The 24,459-nt window shown below is 40.3% G+C and overlaps 1 protein-coding gene and 1 long non-coding RNA gene across 3 annotated transcripts; both read right to left on the bottom strand.

Moving 5' to 3' along the window:
• Positions 1–5,719: 5,719 nt before the first annotated feature.
• On the bottom strand, positions 5,720–6,603 carry LOC111216743. The gene is made up of 3 exons (XR_002664930.1): positions 6,587–6,603; positions 6,298–6,359; positions 5,720–5,934 (listed from the first exon to the last, which is right to left on the bottom strand). It is a non-coding gene; the product is annotated as an uncharacterized LOC111216743 (long non-coding RNA).
• Positions 6,604–8,376: 1,773 nt separating this feature from the next.
• LOC111216736 (serine/threonine-protein kinase/endoribonuclease IRE1-like) lies at positions 8,377–22,875 on the bottom strand. 2 transcript variants are annotated; one of them, XM_022738359.1, is made up of 24 exons: positions 22,551–22,875; positions 20,933–21,050; positions 20,810–20,843; positions 20,357–20,429; positions 20,199–20,271; positions 19,883–20,005; positions 19,687–19,788; positions 19,151–19,210; positions 18,806–19,022; positions 17,408–17,486; positions 17,070–17,220; positions 16,514–16,665; positions 16,039–16,227; positions 13,912–14,065; positions 13,543–13,647; positions 13,328–13,415; positions 12,501–12,690; positions 12,258–12,354; positions 11,913–12,112; positions 11,478–11,625; positions 10,865–10,992; positions 10,451–10,574; positions 10,283–10,350; positions 8,377–10,184 (listed from the first exon to the last, which is right to left on the bottom strand). In XM_022738359.1, exons 1-24 carry the CDS (start codon positions 22,638–22,640, stop codon positions 10,002–10,004), a joined length of 2,946 nt encoding a protein of 981 aa, XP_022594080.1. In that variant the 5' UTR covers positions 22,641–22,875; the 3' UTR covers positions 8,377–10,001. The 2 variants fall into 2 exon arrangements, with proteins under 2 accessions (XP_022594080.1, XP_022594079.1); XM_022738358.1 differs by having other exon boundaries at positions 13,328–13,418.
• Between the last annotated feature and the right edge of the window lie 1,584 nt (positions 22,876–24,459).

A 24,459-nucleotide genomic window follows, 5' to 3' on the forward strand; every position in this document is an offset into this window, starting at 1 on the left:
TACCCTCGAGTAATTGGACAGAAATAGAAAATTATTCAACAATAATTTTGCTGGTGAATTAATCATTTGTTATTAATCAAGTAAACATCTAGATGTGGTCATTTTAATTTGGTTTCCTCTAATTAAATGGGTTTGAATTTCAGGCTGCTGCTGCTGCTGCTGCCAACTTTGGCTCTTTCACTATATTCTGACATTTTAAAGCTGCACTAGTCAATATTTTTATATCACCAAAGGAAAACGTTTCTGTGTGTAAAGGTCGCTCATAGTGATGAACCCACAGAAAAGTTATTGATCGACTCTGCAGTTCCCCTCAGTGATGTGGAGAGCGTTGAAGCATCTTTCAGCTCTTTGTTTTGATCTGGGTTCAGTGCCACTGCCTTTAAGAGCACCGTTTCCAGCTGATTTTATTTTTAAAACAATAAAACTGATAAACTTACTGGACAAAAGTTGCTCTGCACCAAACAGCAGACAGACACTAGCAACTAGCTGGTGAATGTAGTGGAGCATTAAGCAGCTGAACAGTTTGATATTTCCTTCAGGAGGAGGTGGAGAACAAAATCGGAGCTTAAAGAGAGTGATTATTGGATTTAGATTCATCACATGGTCATGAACACGACGATCCAAATAAATGCTTATGTTGCTGTTTGTCTGTTGGATGTGTGAATACGCAAATCTTCGCCAACAAGTTCACCATACTAACACTGAATGGTGGGTTCACAGCTTATTGTAATGCCCCTAGGTGGCCAAAAAAAATTTAAAATGCGTTAGTGCAGTTTTAAAGACCAATTGATTAATCAAGCAATCAAAATAATTCATCACTAATGAAAATAATCACTAGTTGCAGCCTTATTTATGTCTTGTTCACCAGTGAGAGTTACCTGGTAATGTAGCATAAAGAAAAAAAAGTACTGTTGCTATGGTTACTTGCAGTTTTACATAACTTTGTGCACTGATTTCAAACGGTGGTTAAACTGGTGGTAGTTCCCATGTCGGTGGGTGGTGTCCTTTTACGTGATTTTACTGAATACCTGTCGGCCAATCAGGAGCATGTACGTTCAAAATATGTTCAAATTTGAACCCGAATCTTCTTCTCCCATTCCTGTGTATTATGTTTTCAAGTGGAGGATTTGTGAGATGACGATGCTGATTTGATTCCCAGTGTTTGCATGATGTGCATTTTGGTACGCAGCAGTAGGACACAGCTGGGCTGCTCCTCCCACCCTGAGTATTGAGTCCAAATGGCCTTGAGAGGAATGAGGCTGCTCATGAGCACTTCCACACGCCTTATTATATTAAACTGTGTAATTTGTCTGTTCTTGTGTGTGTTCATAGTGACTTATGGCCCTTTTGTGCATGTTTATACTCCCTGTACATAGAAAACTGTAAGTATTTGCCTGACACTGTGTGTTAACCTTACAATACAAACGCCACTCGGTCTAACAGTATCACTGTAACTGTAATGTTGCTGTAACATTTGTCGTTAACTAACCTACCTTTTCCACTCACACAAGTTTTTTTTTATTGTAAGTGTCGTCATTGCACTGGATGTGACCAAGAGAAAAACGACCAGAAGGGAAAAATGTCTGGGGGGGGGGGGGGGGGCAAAGAAACAAATAAACAGGCAGCAGATTTGAAAGGCGAGCAGGATGGAGGCAGAGGATGAAGAGAGGGAGGTCTTCTGCTGTTGTTTTTTTGTTTCCCAGTGCCTTGGCTCTGTGCTCTGTGGTGAAATACACTGCCTTTTGCTGACATGCTGTTTCTTTATTTTCTCAGTGTTGGCGTCTGTGTGTATTTGATTGTGTATATGGTAAAGCAAAAGGTCAAGGACCTCTGAGCTGGAAATTGAAAAGTGGTGGAACGACTAGCAGAGAGGGGGGGGGGACAAGAGAGAGGTGGCAGAGGAGTTTGGAGTTCTTGAAGGCGATGGTTGTGGATGTGGCGAAGAAAATAAATTCAAATGTGTTTTTCTTATGTCCTGGGGCAGTTTGATCACTATTTATGAACACATGCATAGCCAGAGTTGAAGCTCCTGATAAGTAATGTCATACTGATGTATAGCCTAGAGGCTAACCGTAGGCTCTTATTCCACATAATGTAATATGAAACTCATCAGCTAAAGCTATCAGACCACTGGGCATAAGAGTGAAGTGAAAGTCGGGCAATATCTCTGTTACCCAGCAGAGTCTGACCTTTGCTTTGGCTTTTAATCAGAGGAGCTCTGATACATAACAGACTGCGAGTCTCAAGAGAGAGGGAGGGAGCCCAGAAACAACTAGACCAGAGTATTAGCGTCGTTTTAGAAATCACTGGTTAACATAGATTTATTTACACAGGATGTGAGTAGAATGTAATTTAAAGATCCCCCCCACACACACACACACACACACACACACACACGTGGCAGCCTACATGATCTCCACAAACAAAACAAAAAAGACAGAAAAATGACCCTGTGAATGTGTAGGCACAGACTGGAAGAGGGACAAAGGGAGGAAGAGGGAATACAAGAAAAAGTAAGAGGATGGAGGGAGGGAGAGAGGAGAAGGGGGAGGGAGAGGGGGGCAGTGGGGGAGGTCATGTTTCCTCTGTTGAGCCCACTTCCTGTCCTGATCCCAAAATGGAGAGACTGTAAGGACGACATCCCTTTGCCTGTTTCGATCTGCCCCCCTCCCTCCTTCTCCCACTCCCACACACACACACATCAGAGAAACCCAAACCAGCCTCCCGCAGTATCCTACAAAGGAGATGAGAGGAAAAAGCAGGGAGCAGAAAAATATATCCCCAGTGGTCTCTGAAACATTAGGAAGCCTTCGTTTATAGAGGCAGAGAGGCGCAGGACATTTTGTCCTCAAGTTTCACTTCCACATGTGTGTGTTGCATGCGACCTATATACAGCATGTGTGCGTGTTTATATCTGTGTTAAACTACATGCTATGGCCATTAGCGAAACACTCCTGCAGGGATAGTTTAATATTTGATTACTACTCTTTCCTTGAAGCGAATTTCATATTTTAGAATTTATTATTATGGAGATTATTATTAGGTTAGGTTACTTTAGGTAAATTTGGTTTGCAGTAAAAAGAGACATCAGTTTTACACATACACATTTAACACACACCACAGACAACACTATGTGCACAAGGTAAATTAATAAATTAAATGCAGCATCACTACAACTCACATTATTATTATATTGTAACATGTTAATGTGACCACACAAAGCAAAGAATACAAACTTATGAATTACTTAGGAAGATAAAAGGCCTTTTTTAACAGCAGACATTTTGACTCATCACAGTGGGAAAGGCACAGGTGTTGTTAATATCATTAACAATGACTCCCAGGTAGCCATGACAATAGTGAGGCAGTGTGCAGGCATTATTCATGTTATTATTTAACCCCTGTACTGTTTCCTACTATAACAAATCAAGATGTCCTCTGTGAAAAAGACCAATATTTTTATACGATAACTGCACACAGTAGCTGCAAATATGGTTTCTGTGTGGAATGGTCAACTGTCTTTTCATAAAAAAATTGTGCATCTAACATTAATATCTCCTCAAATGTAAACTCAGCTGCTTTTGGCATCATATCTTTTGTACTTTTTCCTTGCACTTTGCCATTTTGAAAACCTCCAGGGCAAAAAAGTATTTTATCTAATTGGAACAGCTACTCTTTTGTTTTCATTTGGCAAGCAACAGTGCAACACCGTGATTTGCACAGATCTGCATTTTGACATGCTGTCACATGACCAACCACCACGTGCTGGTCACTGCAGTTGCATACTTCCAAGTTGATAGATAAATTGAATTTACTTGTTAACACCCCAGACCAAACAGCTGTCAATCCGGCACATAAAACAAGGAGAGTGACTCTATAGCAACACCATAGCAACCACCTAGTACTGCCTAGAAGATCATAGTAACCAGCTAGTAATACACCGGCAAACAATCAGAACACATTAGCAACCACCTTGAATGTGTGTAACCTTTAATTTATTAGGTCATTTCACTGAGATTAAGTTCTCTTTTGTAAGAGACGCCTGTGTGCAAAGCGCATAGCCAGACACAGACATCATAAAGGAGATTTTAAGTTTGAAGTATCAAACTGGCCAGCGGGATGAGACATTCAAGTTTTAAAATCCTCTAGACTAGAGTAAACAGGCCTGAGATCTGGCCTGATGAGCAGTGGTGATATACTGACGCAGCTTTTGAAGGAGACCTCACGTACACAAAAATGTAAAAAATAAAATAAATGTAGCTCCTCTTGTTGCCAGTGAGAACCACTCTGCTTTTCATATAGTACACAGCATTAGCATGTTATCTACCTCCTGTAATGAAGCACAAAGCATATTGACAGCAATAATAATTATTATAATCATTTATTTTATCTATACGGGGCTTTTAAAAAAAAAAAAGGTGCTCAAAAATGCTTTACATTCAAAAAGAAGTTACACACAAAAACCGAACAGCAGGAAAGTATTAAAAGAAGGTGGGTGAAAAGTAAAGGAACAAATGCAGTAAAAGAAGATATAAGACACACTCATGTAAAATCATTAGTGACAGAAGTGATAAACTGCATCCAGTTGTAAGGTAGAGCGAGCAGCATGATAATATATCCAAAGTCATTTTTTGTCCTCCAGAGAGAAACGTGTTCTTAGCCTTATCATTTATTAACACACTAGCAATCCCCCCAAAGACCATAAAACACACCATAAAAAACCACCAACAACATGTCAGCGTGCCGGTATGGCAACTACCAAGCAAAAACTTAGTGACACGTAAGCAACCCACCCACATGAAATATCCTATATGAAACCAATGACCTACCAACACCCCACTGTAAACCAGGCCCAAATGAGTTCTTGCTCAGACAGCATGCCGGCATCAACTGATTCATGATCTTTTTCTAGTTTAAATCTAACTTAGCTAAAATTATGTATTAGAGAAATTAGAGATTCAGGGTCTGTTGACTAACCTCAGACCTGAGTACTATCACCCACATTTATCTGCAAAGCTGTGTGTGTGTGTGTGTGTGTGTGTGTGTGTGTGTGTGTGTGTGTGTGTGTGTGTGTGTGTGTATGTGTATGAGTGTGTGTGTCTGCATGTGAGTGAGTGAATTTGGTCTCATGACTCTGGTTAAGCTGATGTTTCCCTAAGGTTGTTTTGATTGGGCCTACAGCTGAACTCTGATATTTAATAATGAGCCAAGTACTCCCTGTGTTTCTGCCTCTACTGTTCACACACACACACACGCACGCACACACACACACACACACACACACGGACATGGGAACTGGAGAACGGACCAACGAATGAATCATACAGTGAAATATAAACAACTAATGGTTCATTAGCGGATGATCTGGCCATGACACATCACTGGACCCCAGGCCATCACGTCATTAAACCTCTTCTGTTTTAGTTCACACTGACAGTGGAATTAACTCAGTGATGTCTGGCATCTTATCAGCTCCGCAGGACGTGTTTTCTGTTTTGTCGCAGAGCCTCGAGGGCAGTTTGCTTGTTAATCAGTGAAGATGGGCACAACAGACGCACACGGAAAGATAATGATAAACACAACTACATATGCATACACAACCTCAGGAAAATCACTTCATGCCTCTTACAACAATTAAACTGAACATGTGGAAAGAGTTTATTAATCACTTGTCAATCCTCAGTAGTTTAGAGGAGCAATGTACAAGGCAGATGTCTCCCTCTGCTGGTATAAAAGCAGTAATGCAACATTTTTAATTGACGCACCACTGCCTGTGGTTTGGACTCTCATGTTTTCTCTTGTAACTTGGAAAAAAAGGCCTAAAGTAACTCAGTGTTTGGCAGGCACTGACCTTTAAAGTGTTCTTCAGAGTAGCAGCTGTAGAATGGTTGAAGAACACCAGTCCCACCAGGGATCAGGATCTGCACATTTACTCTAGAGGAGCAGCAAGGGGCACAGTCAACACACACACACACACACACAGTGGCAGGATCTCTCACTCCCTGACCCCCAGCACAAAGGTTTTCCAGCTTTTTTTTGGTACACAAGTAGATTAAAATTCATACATGTGTAATAAAAATAAATAAAATGTGCACACCAAAAGAATGTACAGTTAAAAACAAAATTCAATGTCTGTAGCAGATGCCTCAATCTCCAATTTATATATAAATATGGGCATCCCATAAAAAATTTAAAAAAGTACCATAATAGTAGGCTACTCATTCAGTGCAATCCTACAGTAACACACAATAATAATAGTACACACGAACATTACAAACAACAAACACTATAACGCACCTTGAGGAGCAGCAGCGGCACAGTCACGACTCACACAGCGGCCGGCTCTCACTCTCTGACCCCTGCAGCGAGTCAGAAGGAATGCAAATAATGAGGACAAAACTCACAAAACTCCACAGATTTAATAAGTAATGGGAGTTTTTTTGTTTGTTTTTTTTAACCAGCAAAACTAACTGTGAAACTCAGCAACACATAAACGATGATGTATAGTTACAGTTACACGCAGTTTAAACCAACAGAAGTTAGTTTTAAGTGTGCGTAGCTTAACAAACATCACAACACGCCTTACCGGCACAAACGTTTTTCGGCTTTTGACGGGAGAGTGCAGCTACGTCACTCATGCGTCATTTTGTACGTCGTTAATTAAAGCCCCCCTTGCTACAACAGGTAAACAGGAACTATAAAAGAAATCAATTCAAAATGGAGCCAGAAATAAAAATGTCTCTCCAACTTTATGGCAAAGAATATTAAACAAAAGTTTTGAGAATGTTCACCCAAAAAAATAATTAAAAATAAATGAACAATATATTAACCCAGCCACATAAGCATGGTAAGTAGTTTTGTTTGGGCACATTTCATTCACAAATGCACACAAATAAATAAGATATTCATGAAAAAAAACAACAAATCTCACACATCATTGACCTGCAAATTTACAGACGAGGGACATTCTCTACTTGGGATAAGCTCCAATTAAGTATTAGAGGCATGAGGAGAGCACAATATATTTTATTATTATATTTCTTCTAACACTGAAAATCTATTTGTTGACAGGTTTCCCAGAAAAATATAGTCATACAGGTTATATAGTTCTGCCAGATTTTGTGGGAGTTAATCACACAGCACGGCTCGGCGTGGTTCAGCATGGCTGAATTCACACGTGTATGACACATTCAAATCTTGTGCCTTGTCATCATGAGTAATACCAACTCTTTCATGATTAAACTGAACCAAATGATCCTGGTCATTAGGTTGTTACTGTTATTGTTGTGATGCTGTGATGATGGTGGTGGTGGTGATGGTGTGAAGAAAAAAAAGAAAAACAGGATCATATTTGAAATGTGAAGTCTCACGTAGCGTAATTAATGTCTCAGAATGCACTATTACTAATGCATCATTTACTCTGTAAATTACATAAAAAAAACACCATTGCTTATCTTGTCTATCAACAGTAACAGCATGATGTTTTCCTCTCCACTAGGTTTAGAAAAATGAAAATAACCAACTGCAATTATGCTTATTGCTTGAAAGGGAGACAGCTACACTGCACCCCTTCGCAATGAAGGTTTATTTCTCATGATTTTATCCCTTATGGTTACTGCTGATCACTGTAGCAACTCCTACTGCAACAAGGCCTTAGATAATTACGTTCTGTATTTGAGGAACATCATGCTGTTATTATCCAGTAGTAGTGAATCAATTTAAGGAATGATTCAGGAGAAGTCGTGCCCTTTTAAACCACCTATTTTACGCTGAACCTGTTGATGGAGGTTTTGGGAAAGAGGTAAACGCAGCATTTTATCTGTTGAAAACTGAGAAACGTAGAGCTGGACCTCTCATAGATAACACTTACATGCAGCTAATCTCACCGTCCAATCAAAATCCCAGGAGTTTTAAGTGTATATTTTAATTTTTAAAAAAGTCCAAGGATGACTTTTATTATTTCTCTATAATATTAATATGTCAAATTTTCACAAATAAAAAAAACCCAAAAAGGTTTGATGGAAAATTAATATCAATATTATCAAACACTTAAAGTGCTTTAGTAAGCCTGTGTGGTTGTGTTTTGATCAGCTTTGATTGATGTGTGCCTGGAAACACAAGCAAACAAGCCCACAACTGTTCTCTCAGATCCTGATTCAAATGTTGCTAAATCCACAGAGAAAAAAACAAATACAGAAATCTGTCATGTGAAAACTGTGCTGACTTTGGCAGAAAATCCCACATTCATGTAAGACCACATCGCTCACAGTAAGCAGCAGATTGAGAAAATGTTTTCAGTCTTTAAGGTAATTTTTTACGACTACTGCGCTGTAAAATAATGAGTGACAACCGAATAATTATTTGTGACAATTTATTTTCCCACCAACTTGTGTATAATGGAAGTGTTAATGTTTAAGACCAAAAGATACGAATTGATTCTGCAGTTTCCTTTCTCTGGCTGCTCACAAACTCAAACACAAGACTTGATTTACGTCATTCTTTGGCACACCCAAAGCATCGATTTAATTCACTCATTCAAAAAAAAAAAAAAAGTACAAAAGTTTGATTCTTCATCATTCATCCTACTGCAGCACTATAAACAAAAACTTCATCCAGCAGTTACACGGAGGAAACTTCACAGGGCTCTAAGAGCGTTTGGTAGCGTTTTGTGAGCCTGTGAAGCAATGCCGATATTCAGGCGTGTTGATCCAAAGAAAGATACTGCATTTCAGTTAAAAATGGGTAAACAGCACAAAATTGCCCACACATGTCTGTAACTTCAAATGAAATGGGCAATGTAGTTGCCATTTTTGCGTTATTGCCCAGACACACTGGTGATAAATCAAGATTTTCACAGCATATGCACACTGCCCACATTTAACAGCCCCAATGATATTCGGCTGTTACGCTCAATGTGCTGCCTTCAGTAAAAAACACAGCCGAGTACATTGTTCAGTCAATGTAGCTACCTTCAGCGGTGCAGTAAAGGACACACATACATCAAGTACATAAAAACAAACAGCGAAGCAAATACTGTGGAGTCTGTCTGCAAAGGAGTGGACAGAGGCACAGCAGCAACACCGACACGGCGAAAGTAAACTGTTGAAGTAGCCGGGTTAAATGGATAATGGAGATTTCTTCTGTGACACGCAGCTTTGTAACAACAACAACACAAGCTCTGTTTTCATGAATGTGTTGTCCAGTGTCTGTGTTACCTACAGTGCTGTGACAAAGTTAATCTGAGCTCCAAAGCCCTTCAGAAGTGATCATCACCCTCCACAGGAGACTCATATTTTAGTAAAGTGAATTCATCCCACACTCTAAAGTCCGACCAGGTTCCATATGAACCTATTATCAGGTTTTATTGGCTCCACAGGCAGAGTCATTACATTTTTAAAAGCTAAAGCCTGTAGCTACAGTCTACATGTGGGAACTGAGCAGCATTGCTTACAGTCATACACATTATGACAGAACTTTTTCACACTGTGAATATCCTCATAAAAGAAGTGATATTTTACTATTAATTTAATATGAAACATCATACATGTTTCAGATGAACCTCAGGGTGGAGATGTTTGCTGAATGTCTCTCTCACCCTATAAATTCTTTAAAATGATTTCCTCTGGTGAAGAAGTTATTAACATTACAAATGTACAGTATACAGTCTTTGTGGAGACACACATTCAGAGTGCTTTCTAATTTAATTTTAAAACGATTTCTTGAGCAATGGCTGGAGAAAAATAGAATTAATCAATGAAACATCAAATCAAGGCATATAAAAACTTTTTCACAGCACTGCCCCCCCCCCAAAAAAAACAAAAAAACAGTATGGGCTTTACAAAAGCGATAACAGGGCACTGTCAGGGATCTCCTTCGCTCACCAAAAAAGTAAACCGATGTATGTGTGTGTGTGTGTGTGTGTGTAAGTGTGTCTAAGTGTGTGTGTAAGTGTGTGTGTGTGAATGTGTTAAGAGTGTATGGAGTGTAGAGTCATGTGGAAGTTATCTGGCGCTGGGGGGCAGATAGTACGGGTGAAACAGTCTCTCATGGGCGCAGATGTGCAGAGCAGCATGTGTGTGCATCAGTAACCGCGGAAACCGTGAGGTGAAGTAGCTGACGAAGCCTTCAGGCAGCTCGCCCAGAGTCTCCTGCACCTCTGGCGGCAACTCGTGGTAGTGATGTTTCTGTAACATGCGGAATGCAGAAAGTCAAAAAACAGACTGAAGGTGTCCATGTGAACGTGTCATGTCGAAGTGTATGTCATATAAGTGTGTCAACTGACCTTGTTCCTCATGGCTCTCAGCAGGTCTCGGACTGAGTTTCCTTTATACGTCCTGAATCGCCGCAGGTCTGAAATGCACATGAGAATAAAACCTATTGCTCACCACTGATGGCTTCGTAATCCTGCACAGTTATGTGATACTATGTGGGCATGTTGGTGTGTGTGTACCTGTCTGTAGAGGCACAGAGATATGCATCCTCCAGTTGGTTCGGACCACAGCTCGTCCCGCAGTTTCCAGTCTGACCACAATCCGACTGTCTGCCGGTTCTTTCTCAATGCGATCACTCACATCCTTCGTACAGAAACATACACAGAAGAAAAATGTGAGTCCTAAGACAGAGACTTGAGGCGGCGCAAAAATGCAGAAACATTAACAATTAACTGCACTACCCAGACTCATAGCCCTTTTGCACGTTTCTTGATCAGTGTTGATTACCAGGAAACAAAAATAAAACCTATTTTTTTTACTTTTTAAAACAGCAACCAAGAAAAAATAACTTGAGCTCCCATGAAAGGAGACCTGTAGCATCACAAACGTTGCTATCCAAAACCAAATGACCTCTTTAAACTGACTCAACACACCTGGAAAAAGAGCAGCTGCTTCTCTGGGCTCCAGAAGAACGGATGTTTGAGCACACAGGCGGTGGAGGGGCGAGACTCGGCCTCAGCACTGATCATTTGATCAATCAGATCCTGTGATATGACGTCATCTGATTTCACAGATATATAAAATGTTGTTTTCAGGTAAGTCATGTATAGTTTTATGTCTGTTTCATTACAATCCTACAGATTTTTGTGATCATTATGATCCAAAACGCAGTCTGATAGAAATGTTTGAAAAGCCCAGGTCCAGAAATGCACAAGAAAAGGTTGAAATCCTTCTGTTTAATAGAAATACTATGTTTTGATCGTGGACCTTCGTCAGGAAGTAGACTTTGCTAGGAAGACGGTTTGTTGACATGTGTCTAAAGTCACCCATTCCTCTACATTCGCATGCAAATTATTCCTGTTTTGGAATTTTATAAGGAAATTCAAAGGAATTTACAGAATTTTAATTCTTTAAACTATTGGGACTGGAAGAATGCAGATTTCTTGAGGGACAGATTTGTTTTAACTACGTGTTTTACAATAAATATTATAACCATCAGGATGAACAAAATCAGAAAGACACATGTGCACAGATGTGTGTCCTCACCGTGTATATCCTCCATAAAATGTGAGAGAGAATATTCCCCTGACAGAATGTTGACCTGTCGTCTCAGTGCATCGCCAAAAGGGTGCTGCCCCCTGCTGACCACGTAATAAAACACACAGCCGGCTGAGAACACGTCCACTGCTGCTGTCTGAAGGAAAAGAGAAAAACTGTATCAGTGAGCTGACAAATACAAAAAGTCTAAACTTGAGTAAAAATACAACAGTATGTAGAGTCTCTCAGTCTTGGTGTTTGGGTTTGGTTACGGGAGATTTCTAAGACTGAAAAATGACAAGCAAAACAAAAACAAAGAAACAGTTTTAAACCGTCAATTCTGCATCTGAAGAGTTGTTTCTTTCCGTGGCCAATTATCAGAGATGACTGAATCAGTTCGGAGGTTTGAAGACTGACCGCTCTGCCCTGTAATTTGCATCTTACCGGTTTATTTCCAGGTGTATCCCGCAGTACTTCAGGGGCTATCCACCCCTCAGTTCCTGGTATTCCTGACCGCAAAGAAAAGCTGCTCCGACCGTCTGGGATCTTCTTACAGAGCCCAAAGTCAGAGATGAGAGCTCGGACCCGACCCAACGCACTGGGGCCAGAGAGGAGGATGTTTCTAGGCTTCAGGTCACGATGGACTAAAGGAAGAGATGAAGGAGTCAGGTGGAGAGGGAGGAATAAGAAGTTGTCACGGTAAAGTAGTACTACATGCCATATGCAGGAGTTTAGGAATATCTTTTGTGTGTATACATGTATATTTGTGTATATGTGTGTTTCTCCGACCTATGTTGAGTGAGTGGAGGTGTGAAAGGCCGCACATGGTCTGTTCCAGCAGAGTTATAGGGTTCAACTGAGGGAAGCAAGATGGATCCTCCACATACTGCAGAGAACACAGACACATCAGATAACATGCAAAAACATGTGTTAGTTTTGTCATTAAGGCCTGTTAACTCTAAACTGCTTTAACAGTAGAAAAGAGTGCACTCACAAGGTCTTACAGGACTTTGCTCTTTCACAAACACTGACCTGTTGCAGGGTTGCAGTGCACAGCTCGATGGCGATGTATGTGAAGAGGCGGTCTCTTTCCGTGCAGAAGTATCGGATGACGTTCGGGTGAGTGTCGGACTCTCGGAGGAGCTGCACCTCTCTCTCTGCTACCTCAAAACACTCTGGCAGGATTCGCTTCACCGCCACGTGCCGCCCGTCAAATTTACCCCTAATATCACAGAGCATTCATAATATATCATGAATAGTGTGTGCGAGTCAGAACAATATATGTTGTCTCAAAATGTCTGCAATTTTTGAGGAAACACACACACAGTGGAGAACATTTACTGTTAACTGAGGTTTTGTATGATTTAGCCCATTAACTCAAAATTACGTAAGCTTTATGTCACTGCTGACCATTTTCCAAAGCAGAGCAGAAGTCAATCTACCCACTGAATTACATTCTTTTCACTATGGTATGAAAACCAAATTGCTGAGACAACTTGTTTGACACTGACATTCAGAGGCCTTCTTAATACAACAAATAACCAAATAAAGGCAGCTAATTGTTCACTATGATGGATTACTTCCTCAAACTGTCTCAAGGAAAATTTCTGCAAGTTATTTTTCATCCTGTTAATAAATCAGTCTCAACAAATGTCAGTGTAAAACAGTGTTAAAACCTATTTTACACTTCGTAAAATAATTGGCAGAAATGTAGAGCATATCTGTTTTGCAGTTAATGATCTAACAAATGTAAATCCACTGATATAGTTAAATGAATAAGGCTGATGCTATCAACTGTGGTAACAGCACTGTGGTAAAACAAGGCACAGTGAAAAACACACATGCACACACTGTCATACCTGAAGACAAAAGTTCCCGCTGTGCCGTGTCCAAGGACGTCAGATGGAGTGAAGGAGATTTTACCCACCTGCACCTCCTCACTGTTTCCTTCTGAGACAGGTGGGAAAGAAGAAAAGAGCAGAGAGAAATGAATCTCATCTGAACAGCGAAGGACAGAAGGATATGATATACAATACTGTATGTCTAAAGACACAAACAATGTTTGATGTTTTACCTGCTGTGGGTTTGAGCCCAGCTGTGGCATTTTTATCAACATCTGAGGTGCTACTGCTGTGAGCATGAGGACTAGGCGGAGGGTCAGCAGACACAGGCAAAGAGTCTGGATATAGAAAAGTGTAGATGTAAAGTATGTGTGTACATCTTTTGCAAGTTTTACATAGAACTAACTTTTTCTGTACCTAATTTAATCAAGAAATGAATAATCAATGTTTCTGCTCTTGGAGATTCAAAACTACTTTATGCATTTTAATAATCCTTTATGTCTTTGGTGCAATAAAAAGCGTTTAATCATTGAACTCGACCCATAAATCCTTAAATAAAGGGAATAAAGCATATCAGAGAACTTGTTTTATCAGTTGCTTACCACTGGAGAGGTTTGTATCAGTTGAAAGGGTTGTGTCTAAAGAAACCAAGGTCACTGTCTGAGTGCTTGTCTGCATGTTGGTCTGCATGCGCTGCAGACGAGACTCAAAAGCCTCTTCCAGTTGCCTTTGAGCTTTCAGCTGCTGGGCTGCACGCTAGAAAAAACACAATAACAGATACAGATCAGATTAAAGGCTTTTTGAGGATGGAGGTTGAGAGTTCAGCATCGAGAATATTGTAGAGAAGGAATAAATACAACACAACGCTGTAAGACTGCCAAGAAAAACACAGTAAATACTATTAAGCCCCCAAAACTAGCTAAAAAAGAGCCATTTGAAGTGCATGCCTCTGCATAATTACTGCTAATTACTGTTATTATTATAACAAATTATGCCCCATTAGATAAGCTGATGAAAGCATACACATCTGTCCCGACATGTTGTCTTCATATGACAGACAGCCACTGTTAATGAGTTTAATACTGTAACCATGGCACATCCAAGCTTAGAAATATAGATGTATTTTTAACACAGTGCTTGACAAAAATGAACCTGTTCATTAATTAAGATACAAATTTATGCTGGAAATTACCACAAAATCTAATCAGATCACTGAGTCTGTAGGGAAAACCTTTTTTGCAAATATGATGTGTCTATAGTGTATTGTTATTAAGTTATAAAGCCACCATGATGATTTAATGTCCTCTTTATGATCTCTACCGTGGCAGCATAAAAACAGCTACAGCGGTGGTGAATACAGTACATTTTGCATCTCTGTGTTTATTTTGGGAGGGTTATTTTTCTTATTCCTGATGATAATTAGTCAAATGTTTACCACACAACATCACATAGAGCTGTTTCCAGAAGGTTTCGTCTACATCTTCTTCACTGACATTATGTAAAATACAGCCAAAAAAAAAAAGAAGGTATTTTTTCAATTTTTCCTCAACGGTGAACATTATTATCATAATTTCTTTGTTAGACCTACATGTGTGAACAAAATACTCATAACTGTTCTTCAGGGGTTAATGAATAGCCGGCACTAGAACTTACTAATTTAAACAGAAGTAGATGAAAACCTAACTGCAGGAGATGAACTTTTCTATTACAAAATAACCCTTCAGATGCACTGACAGCATGCAATCACCAATTAAAGGCACATAATTGAATCTAAGAATGGATATTTCATCACATGTTCATATCTTTAAAGAAATGCAGTATTTGGGAAATGTCTTGCCAAGAGTTTGATGAGAATATCATTACCACATGGTCACTGCATCTGGCCAAGAAATATTCTTTATATTCTTCTTTATATAACTTTCAGGCAAAGCCAAACCAGCTGTTTCCCCCTGTTTCCAGTCTTTATATAGAATAGTCATATAGTCTTTATAGAGAATAGTTAGTTGCATGGTTCAATCCTGTCATTGAACTCTTGGCCAGAAAGTGTATTTCTAAACATTTTCAAAAACTATTGCTTCAAGAAGAAACCCTGAAACCTTGGACTGTATTTATCAAACTGCTGCTGCTCAAAGTGACTGCAGTGCACACACTGATCTGTTTTCTGTATAATGAAAATAATAATAAAATAAAATTAGATTAATTAAATTTATCCATGGGGGGAATTTGCAATAATAATAATACATTAACTGAAGCAGTATAATTAATTATAATTAATTATTTGCATGTGAACATTTGATAGCATGTTAAACCACTTTTTAATTGTTTGGCATTCATCAGAGTGCAAACAGCCAAAAAGAATAAATATACACTGATTCAATTTTGTTTATGTTCAATTGTTCAATTGTTGTTCATTCCCATGTAAGTCACTCCCAGAGATTTTAAGATTTCAAAAAAATTTACAGAATAACATACCACTGAGTAAACCATAAGGATTTTTTTTGAATAATGTACAATAAGGCAGATGTAATCTATCAGTCTATATCTCTGACTGGCTATTCCTCCTCTGAACAAATGTGATCAGTCATGTGATCACTTGAGAGTTGCTCATAAATCTTATTTTTACACTTTGCTGTACACTTCTGGTACTTCAGAGCAAGTGTGATTCTAAGGTCTGATAAATACGAGCCCTGCATTTTAAACGCACATAGACATAAAACACACAAACTCACAACAGGGTATGTGAGCACGAAGGCCAGCCATCCCCCAAGCAGCAGCGTCAGAACAGCCAGGGTCAGACGGTCCTGAGTCACGTAGACGGGCAGCACTGCGGCCGGCCTCTGGGCCTGTCCTGAACTGCCCCCATCCACCCCTCCGCTGTTAGCATTAGTGTCGCTATGGCCACCAGCAACTGTCTGGAACTGAAGGACACAATAAGACAACAGAGAGAAGAAACAATGAAAATATGATGAGGCTTCAGTTTTTTTTTTCTATCTGTGTTTGTCTGCTTTATTTCATATAAAGCAGTCTGCGATCAAAGTGGTTGTTAAAGGGCCGTTTAATAGTTCATTACATCGATTCTTTGGTCTCTGGCTCAGCTTGAAGCAGGCTGTAATGGACAGTATTAGCTTAGTAAGAGAGGATAATTGCCTAATATCATTGGTGTAATTTATTGACTCTCAGGTCTTAAGTTGTGGTGTGACTCACATATCGCTGGTGGTAGTGGGAGGCAGGGGAAACAGGGGAGGCAGAGGAGCCGGGAGGTCGAGGGGGGATGACTGCCTCACCAGAACGCTGCAGAGTGACTGGGAAATCCCTCAGCATGGTGGTGTGGGCCACTGGAGGGAGCTCATGGTGGCCTAAAACCCATAAAGACACAGATGTAATGAAATTAGAGCTGTATGAATGTCTGTGTTGGTGTCAGGGCTGGGGTCACTTTCTTGTCTGGTCAATAAATCAGAGTTTTTTCAGTTTCAGTTCAGAAATTTCAGTTTTGAGGGAACTTTGCAACCTTCTTTTTCTTAAGCCAGAGTTCTTGCTTCTAAAATTTCAATATGGTAAAAAAAAAAGGGTTAAGGGTTTTCAGATTTCAGAATTTCACTTTCATCATTTTGTGTGTGTATCCGGTTTCAAGACATTCTGACCATAAAGTGAGACTTTCAAGTTAAAAGAGAGATTTGCCTGCTTTAGCTCAGTACTTCCATGTCTACATGATCAATAGTTTCTCTGTTCAAAAGGCTGTGTAGGCTGTGTGTGTGTTTACCTATTAGCAGCCAGTGGTTCTTCTGGCTGTTTGTGCTCCCTGGTGGATAGCGCACATCAGTGGACGGTGTAATCTCACACTCCCCTCGCTCTCTGACCGTCACTCCTGCCGTATCAGGACCTTCAATCCGAGCCAGGGTCAGACCGCGAGGCTGCCATGACAACCAGAACCACAAACCACACACAGTTGTTCGCTTTCTGATAAACCTGATCTGTTGTACTGTATTATAAATGTTCTGTTAAAGTAGGAGGGAGTGCTACTACAGATGTGGATGTTGGAGGAAACTGGATGCGTGAATGCTGATATATAACAAAAATGGATTATATATTTGAACTCACCACTAAAGAGACTCCATGGTGGACGAGGGAAGTTGAGGCGTAGAGGTGAGAGTCCAATTTTCCAACATAGAGAGTGGGTCTTTAAGAAAGAAAAGCTGGGTTATTTCCTCGGCGTGAAAGTGAACTTGTCAAGCTTCTATCAGCAGGATACCTCAAACACTCACACAGGGATTTTTTATCAAATATAAATCATCATATTGATCTTTGGACAAGGAATAATGATTAGATTTGGGGTTTTCCAGATTAAAACAATTATCAGTTAACACCAATAACTGAAATATGAAGACAAACTAGTTTTTAATAAAAACTGTACATTTACACTGACGTTATATTATTCTATAATAAGTTTAAAGTTTTCTCTGCCGTTGAATGTGTTTTCTTGCCGGAGGCGGGTGGTGGTGATTGTTGCTTGACAAGAACTCTCGTCATCGTTGTGTTTACAAGACAAGAGGTTATAATACGCCCTCTGAGTAGCGCTATGTCTTCAGGGCAGATTGGAGGCTACAGTGAGTCGCTATCGGAAAGTGACGAGACGGGCCGGGGCTAGCTGGTCAGTGTGCTAACTAAAAGATGTGGGAGGTGAGAGTTAAAATTGGCATTGCTTTCCACTGCTGGAGACAGCTCTTGGTTAGTAAAGGAATGAAGTTTGTTGCTGAACTCGCAACGTTTCTTCTAGTCTGGTAAGTAAACAGCTGTCAATGCTAATGCTGGCTAAGTAGCGATAGCAAAACTTAAAAAGAGCTCCTTTAAACTGCAGTACTAGTAGTCAATACTGTGTTACAAGTTAACTCTCAGTGAAACAGACCTTACCGTGGGATAAAAAGACTATAAGCAAACTTTTTGCCTGTAGTAAGTGGATGTAGGAGTATGATAATATCACTGGAGATATCATGATTGAGAAAATAAGAGACTTACAAGGTCTTTGCATATACCTTGTGTTCCTCTGTATTCACAACAACAATTGGGTGCAGTATAAGGGCAGGCTTGGAAGATGTTCAGAAGTGCCCAAGGTCTGTGCTTTCTGAAACCCTTCTAGTTACAGTTATTATGAATAACTATCAGGAAACCAGCCAGAGGATATCACTTCAGGACTGAACATAACAAGGGCAACTGTGGCTCAGGAGGTAGAGCAGGTTGTCCACTAATTAGAAAATCGTGGTTCGATCCCTGGCTCCTCGAGTCCACGTGTCGAAATATCCTTGGGCAAGATACTGAACCCCACTTTGCCCCTGATGGCTGTATGAATACATCAGTGTATGAATGGGTGAATGTGGCAAGTATTGTAAAGCGCTTTGAGTGGTCAGTAAGACTAGAAAAGTGCTACATAAGTGCAAGTCCATTTACCATTCTACTCATTCATATGCATGTGTGTGTGTACACCAACAATTTTTCTCTTACACAAGTTGTGTTTGTGCACTGGCTTGCTCCTTTACAAACTGATAGCTCCACTTCAAAGTGGAGTGTGTGTCTGCCTGGTCGTTGGCAGAGGAGAATGTGAGGAAGCGTAGCGTTTCCATGGCGAGGGACAGATGGGGAGCGTGTCTTAGCGAGTCACCAGAATACAGGTAGACACCCACAACGGGTGAGCCATAGTTCTGACTCCACAGGACGTCACCTAGAAGACAAAAATGGAGCACTTAGTTTTACTGGAGGGCAGAGATCAAATAAAAGGCAAACACTCAACCCCTCACATATAAAAGTTGTGATATATTCACATAGCAAAAACCACACACCTCTCCCTACCTGTCTCTCTGTCAACTGTCACAACAAGACCATCACCGCTCGACACCAGATGGGCCATTTCTGGAGGCAAAGCAGGTAGTACAGGTTAGTATCGCACAGGGTGGAATACAACAAGATCTGCACCAAAAAAAAATGATAATAATAATAGCCCTATTCTTTCACTAACTATATACCATGTTTCACTGAAGCCTGTTAATACGTTTTTAAATATAGCGTAAACTATAAAAAAGCTATAAGTTTAAGAGTCAAAGCATATTCTTGGGTTTAGAAATAGTAATGGGACAAGAAAATGCACTAAAAATTTTAATCGACTTCAATGTTGTTGAATTTAATTCATGAGACTACAAGTGAAGAGACTCTACAGTAGTCTATGCTTTCATTCCATAGATACAAATGCACCTGTTCTAGACATATGGATATTCAAAGTATTAGTATTAACATATTAGCAGGAAGTTCATATTTACATTTAGCTAATCCACCCATAATCCTGTCATGTCTGTCTGTCTGTCTAAGTGAATGTATGTCCAGGGACGTACTGTAGTCTTGTTTCTCATCGTAAGGGGGAGCAGAGTAATCATTGTAGGTAGCGTTCCATCGCAGCTCTTGTGTCTTGGTGTCAAACATGGTAACCACATATTCTGGAAAACAAACAGGTGGAAAGTTCATGAGTAGCAGACTGTACCTCAGCAACATGCATGTGCGTGCATGTGCGTGTCTACCTGTATGACATACCTGTGCGTCCTATGTAGAGCAGAGGAGTGTTGGGGCAGATGGATTCAGAGGATGAGGTGGTTAAACTGGTTTGCTTCACACCCGTCTCAGGATCCACCACAAACCACACATCCTGCTTTTTACCTGCAGCAATGTCATCAATGAGGCATGTCAAATATTCTGTCATTTCATCTGTCATTCTCCATCTCTGACAACTGTCTAGCACACATTGATACAAAAAATCATACTTTTCTAGGCATATGTCACTGTCTAACACACACACACACACACACACACACACACACACACACACACACAAACACACACAATGTCTCACCTGTATAGAGTATACCATCGGAGCTCCTGCAGGGAGCTGACTGAACCAGCTCTGGGATGGTGAATGGCAGTTTCTGCAGATAAATCAAAACAATGGGTTCAAAAAGTGAAAACAGACACACAAACTGACACACATAAACAAACATTGCATTTCCTCACCATCAAGCCTTCCTTGTATTTGCCACCCAGTACATATAAGCTGCCATCATTGGGGTCCGGGAGAAAACCTGGCCTACAAAAACAACATTCATACAATGATGGTACAATGATTCATTTATATGTGTTTGTTGGAATTGGTTTTATTTTAAATTTTAAATACTGCTTTCAATTCACAATACTAATGTCAAAAAAGTATATATATTTGTGCATTTTTATGTCTTAACCTCTAGTCCTCTAAGGTGCCCCTTCAGGTCCTTATTTTTAGGAAATTTTTAAACACTTATTTCTACAAAACTCTTTAAATGTTGTCTAAACACAAGCAAATTTGCCTACATGAAAAGGAATAAAATGATCTCCATTTGGATTTAATTCAGGTGCTATCAGATCAAAGATTAAGTAAAGAAGACAACAAATCTTGTCAAATTTTTGTATGACGGTGTGTATGCTACTCACTCTGTGAGGTAGACAGGTACTTGGATGATGGGGTCTGAAAGAATTCAAAGAACGATTTCATGAGAAATTTTTAAAAATGAAAATAAACATTAGGAAATATAACCGATGTCTGTAAGTATGAACCTTCTCGTAGGGTCCACTTGATGTCTCCTGACTGTTTGGAGACAGCATGCAGACTACCGTCCAGTGTTGAGACAAACAGGAGGGACTCTGGGAGGGTGACTGATCTGACCCCTCCAACCTGATGAGTCGAGAGAAAGAGAGAGAGAGAGAGAGAGAGAGAGAGAGAGAAACTTTAGGCCAGCTGTCTGACAGGGAGTTCAGTCACCGTGTCATGTATCCAAGATTTCAGCATAGCTCAACTACAGTGTGTGTGTGTCTGTGCATGTGTGTGTGTATGTGCGTGTGTGGGAGTGGGTGTGTCAGGTCTGCCAGGGGTTGATAGTCTGGCTCTGCAGTAAGTTTCTTCTCCCATAATCAGACTGTTACTCATTTAGCAGGATATCCTTATTCTCCTTACCAACACTACACCCTCTACACTTTACACTGAGAGCTTGTGTGTGTGTGTGTGTGCGTGTTTGTCAATGTGTGTGTTCACCACTCCCATATTTACCCACCAAGGGGTGGCAACTGGCAACACAGAACAGAACAGCACGCTGTGGTAAAAACACACCATGGCGAACACAGAGTAAAGACTTGCACAGATGTCCTCATGCACATACACATACAAACACGCACAGGTGAATTATAATCAGACTGATAAAAGCCCCTCCACCGCTCCTACAAAAGACCCCCAGACTGAAAGCCAGTTTTCGTCTCTTTATGCTTTTCTTTATTAGATGGGCCTAGGTTAGATTTGAACCTAGTCCGCTACAATAAGGACAAACAAACAAGCCTTAATAATGGTATGCGCCCTACTAGGTGACCTATTCATGTTCATTTTTCATGTCTTTGAGGTAGTTTTGTGTGTCTTTTTGGTCAATTAGGGTCTTGTCGTTGTTTTGTGTCTTTTTTATGGTAATTTCTATTCTCTTAGTGGTTGTTTTGTATCTCTTTGGTCATTTTGTGTCTCTTTGTAGTCGTTTGGAGCTTGTTTGGCATCTCTTTATGGTCATTCTATGCGTCTTTATGGTCATTTTGTGTGTCTTTATCATCGTTTATTCTCTTTGTGGTTGTATTGTGCCTTTTTGTGGTAATTGAGCATCTCTTTATAGTCATTTTGAATCTTTTTATGGTTATTTTATTTATTTATTTATTGTATCTCTTAAAATGTTTTTGGATCTCTGTTGCCATTTTGTGTCTCTTTGTAGTTGTTTTGAGTTTCTTCGTAGTTGTTTCATCTTATGTCTTTTAACTGAGTTCTTTCAAACAATAAATATTAACAGATACCCCCAACCCCCCACCCCACCCCCCCGCCCTGACCTCACGGGCCCATGGAAGTGCGCACAGGCACGCGCTCACACTCACATACACACACAGATAGAGAGAAAGAGAAACATAGAGTGAGAGAAAGAGAAAGAGGGAGAGGCGGTATTAACTTTCTTCAGGCAATTCAGACTCCCCAGTGAGCTGCTAAACACTTTAAACGTCCTGTCATAACATGGCAACTTCACTTGATCCTGAAATAGACACAGAAGCGCAGCGTGATGCCAGTTGCGTTCTAAGCTCCGCATAAATCGCAAGACACAAACAGTATTAACAACCACAACAACAACAGAAACAGCCACACTGTAAAGTTTACCTGAAATAGTTTGCCTTCCCAGGACAACAGGAGAAGAGACAGCAGCAGGCGCCCCAGAGCCCCCATGACCCCCAAAACACCGACTTTCATGGCTCTGAACAAACGGAAGACTAAAGCTATTGAACTAACAACAGAGGTCGAACTCTCTCTCCATTTCTAGCGCGGGCGTCCATCGGTCAAAAAGTTAATACTGGCCGTTTAACATGGCCAAAGCTGTTCTGACAGTTAACAAACACGTTGAGATTTAAGCTAGTAGTACCGCTTTAAATCCATAATAACACCAACGCAACCGTTGCCATTATTCCATGTTTCCGTGTTGGGACGGAACCAGTGACGTCAAGCAGCGAACTGTCAAGCAGCGAGGTGGGCGTGGCTTTTTTTCCCTTTTTTTTTTTTTCCAAAAATTCCCCATCCCACGCTGAGTGACAGGAGGCTAAACCAATAAGCTCAGAGCCTGGGAACAGAAGGGGAGGGGCTGTAGAAACGGCTGGAACACGTGGAGACAGACAGCAGGACAGTAGTGAACGCAACAAGAGCATCTTTTTGTGCAATAGAAAGTGGTGGAGGGCGTCAGTATTTGTTCTGCACTCTCTCTATGCACCCCCCCACAGTATCATACACACGTCAGTGGTAGAAAGTACTTTCACATCAAGTGCTGTTCTTAGGTTTTATTTTTTTACTTTACATGAATTACTAGAATATATGTACAACGAAATTAGGCAATACCCCTTAAACTGGTATTTTTTATTATACAACGTGAACAACTGCAGAAGAATTATACTCCATGCACGGATCATATTCGACTTTATGCTTCCACTTATCAACATTTTAGAGGGAAATGTACTTTTCACTTTTTATTCCGCTACTTTGTATTTGGCAGGTAGTGAGTTTGCCAGTTAAGGTTTTACATAATTTTATAATGACTTGTGATATAATAATAATAATAATAATAATAATAATAACTACAAAATTCCTTAAGAAATTTTGAATGTGCCTGCTGCATATCCATTATATCCTTTTCCTAACTCTGACCTCAGTCACTCAAAAAGCTCTTGAAACTGTGAAGACTGGCCAAAGTGACCTCACAATGATGGTTTTGAACCTAAATTGGTCCCCACAACCATAGCAAGACATGTATACACACACGTACATGCCCTAACAGAAGACGATCTGCAATAAAGCTACTGTGATTTCTCCTGCTACAACAGAACAACATGGACAACAGTAAAAAAAAATGCCCGGAGTTAATCAGTGTAATTAGCCAATCACAGTCAGTTGTGTGAAAGTTTGGGCAGCAACTGCACTTGTGCACTTGAGTGTGTCTGTGAATGTGCGTGTGTGTATTGTTGTGTATGGCAGGAGAGCTGTCTACCATAGAGCCACCAAAACGCTGTGTTACCACGTTGAGACACTAATATAGTTAATATCCAAAGGTGGAGATGGTTTGTGTGTCTGTCAATATACACTCACTGGCCACTTTATTAGTTGCACCTTGCTAGTATCGAGTTGGACCCCTTTTTGCCTTCAGAACTGAGGTTTTGGTCCATATTGACATTATAGCATCACACAAGTTGCTGCAGATTTGTCAGCTGCACATCCATGATGCGAATCTCCCATTCCACCACATCCCAAAGGTTCTCTATCAGATTGAGATCTGGTGACTGTGGAGGACATTTGAGTACAGTGAACTCGTTGTCATGTTCAAGAAACCAGCTTGAGATGATTTGAGCTTTGTGACATGACGCGTTATCCTGCTGGAAGTAGCCATCAGAAGATGGGTACACTGTGTTCATAAAGGGATGGACATGGTCAACAACAATACTCAGGTAGACTGTGGCATTTAAACAATGCTCAACTGGTACTAAGGGGCCTAAAGTGTGCAAAGAAAATATCCCCCACACCATTACAC

Source organism: Seriola dumerili, unplaced genomic scaffold (genome assembly GCF_002260705.1).
Source record: "Seriola dumerili isolate Sdu_G_001 unplaced genomic scaffold, Sdu_1.0 BDQW01000035.1, whole genome shotgun sequence".
Lineage (NCBI taxonomy): Eukaryota > Metazoa > Chordata > Actinopteri > Carangiformes > Carangidae > Seriola > Seriola dumerili.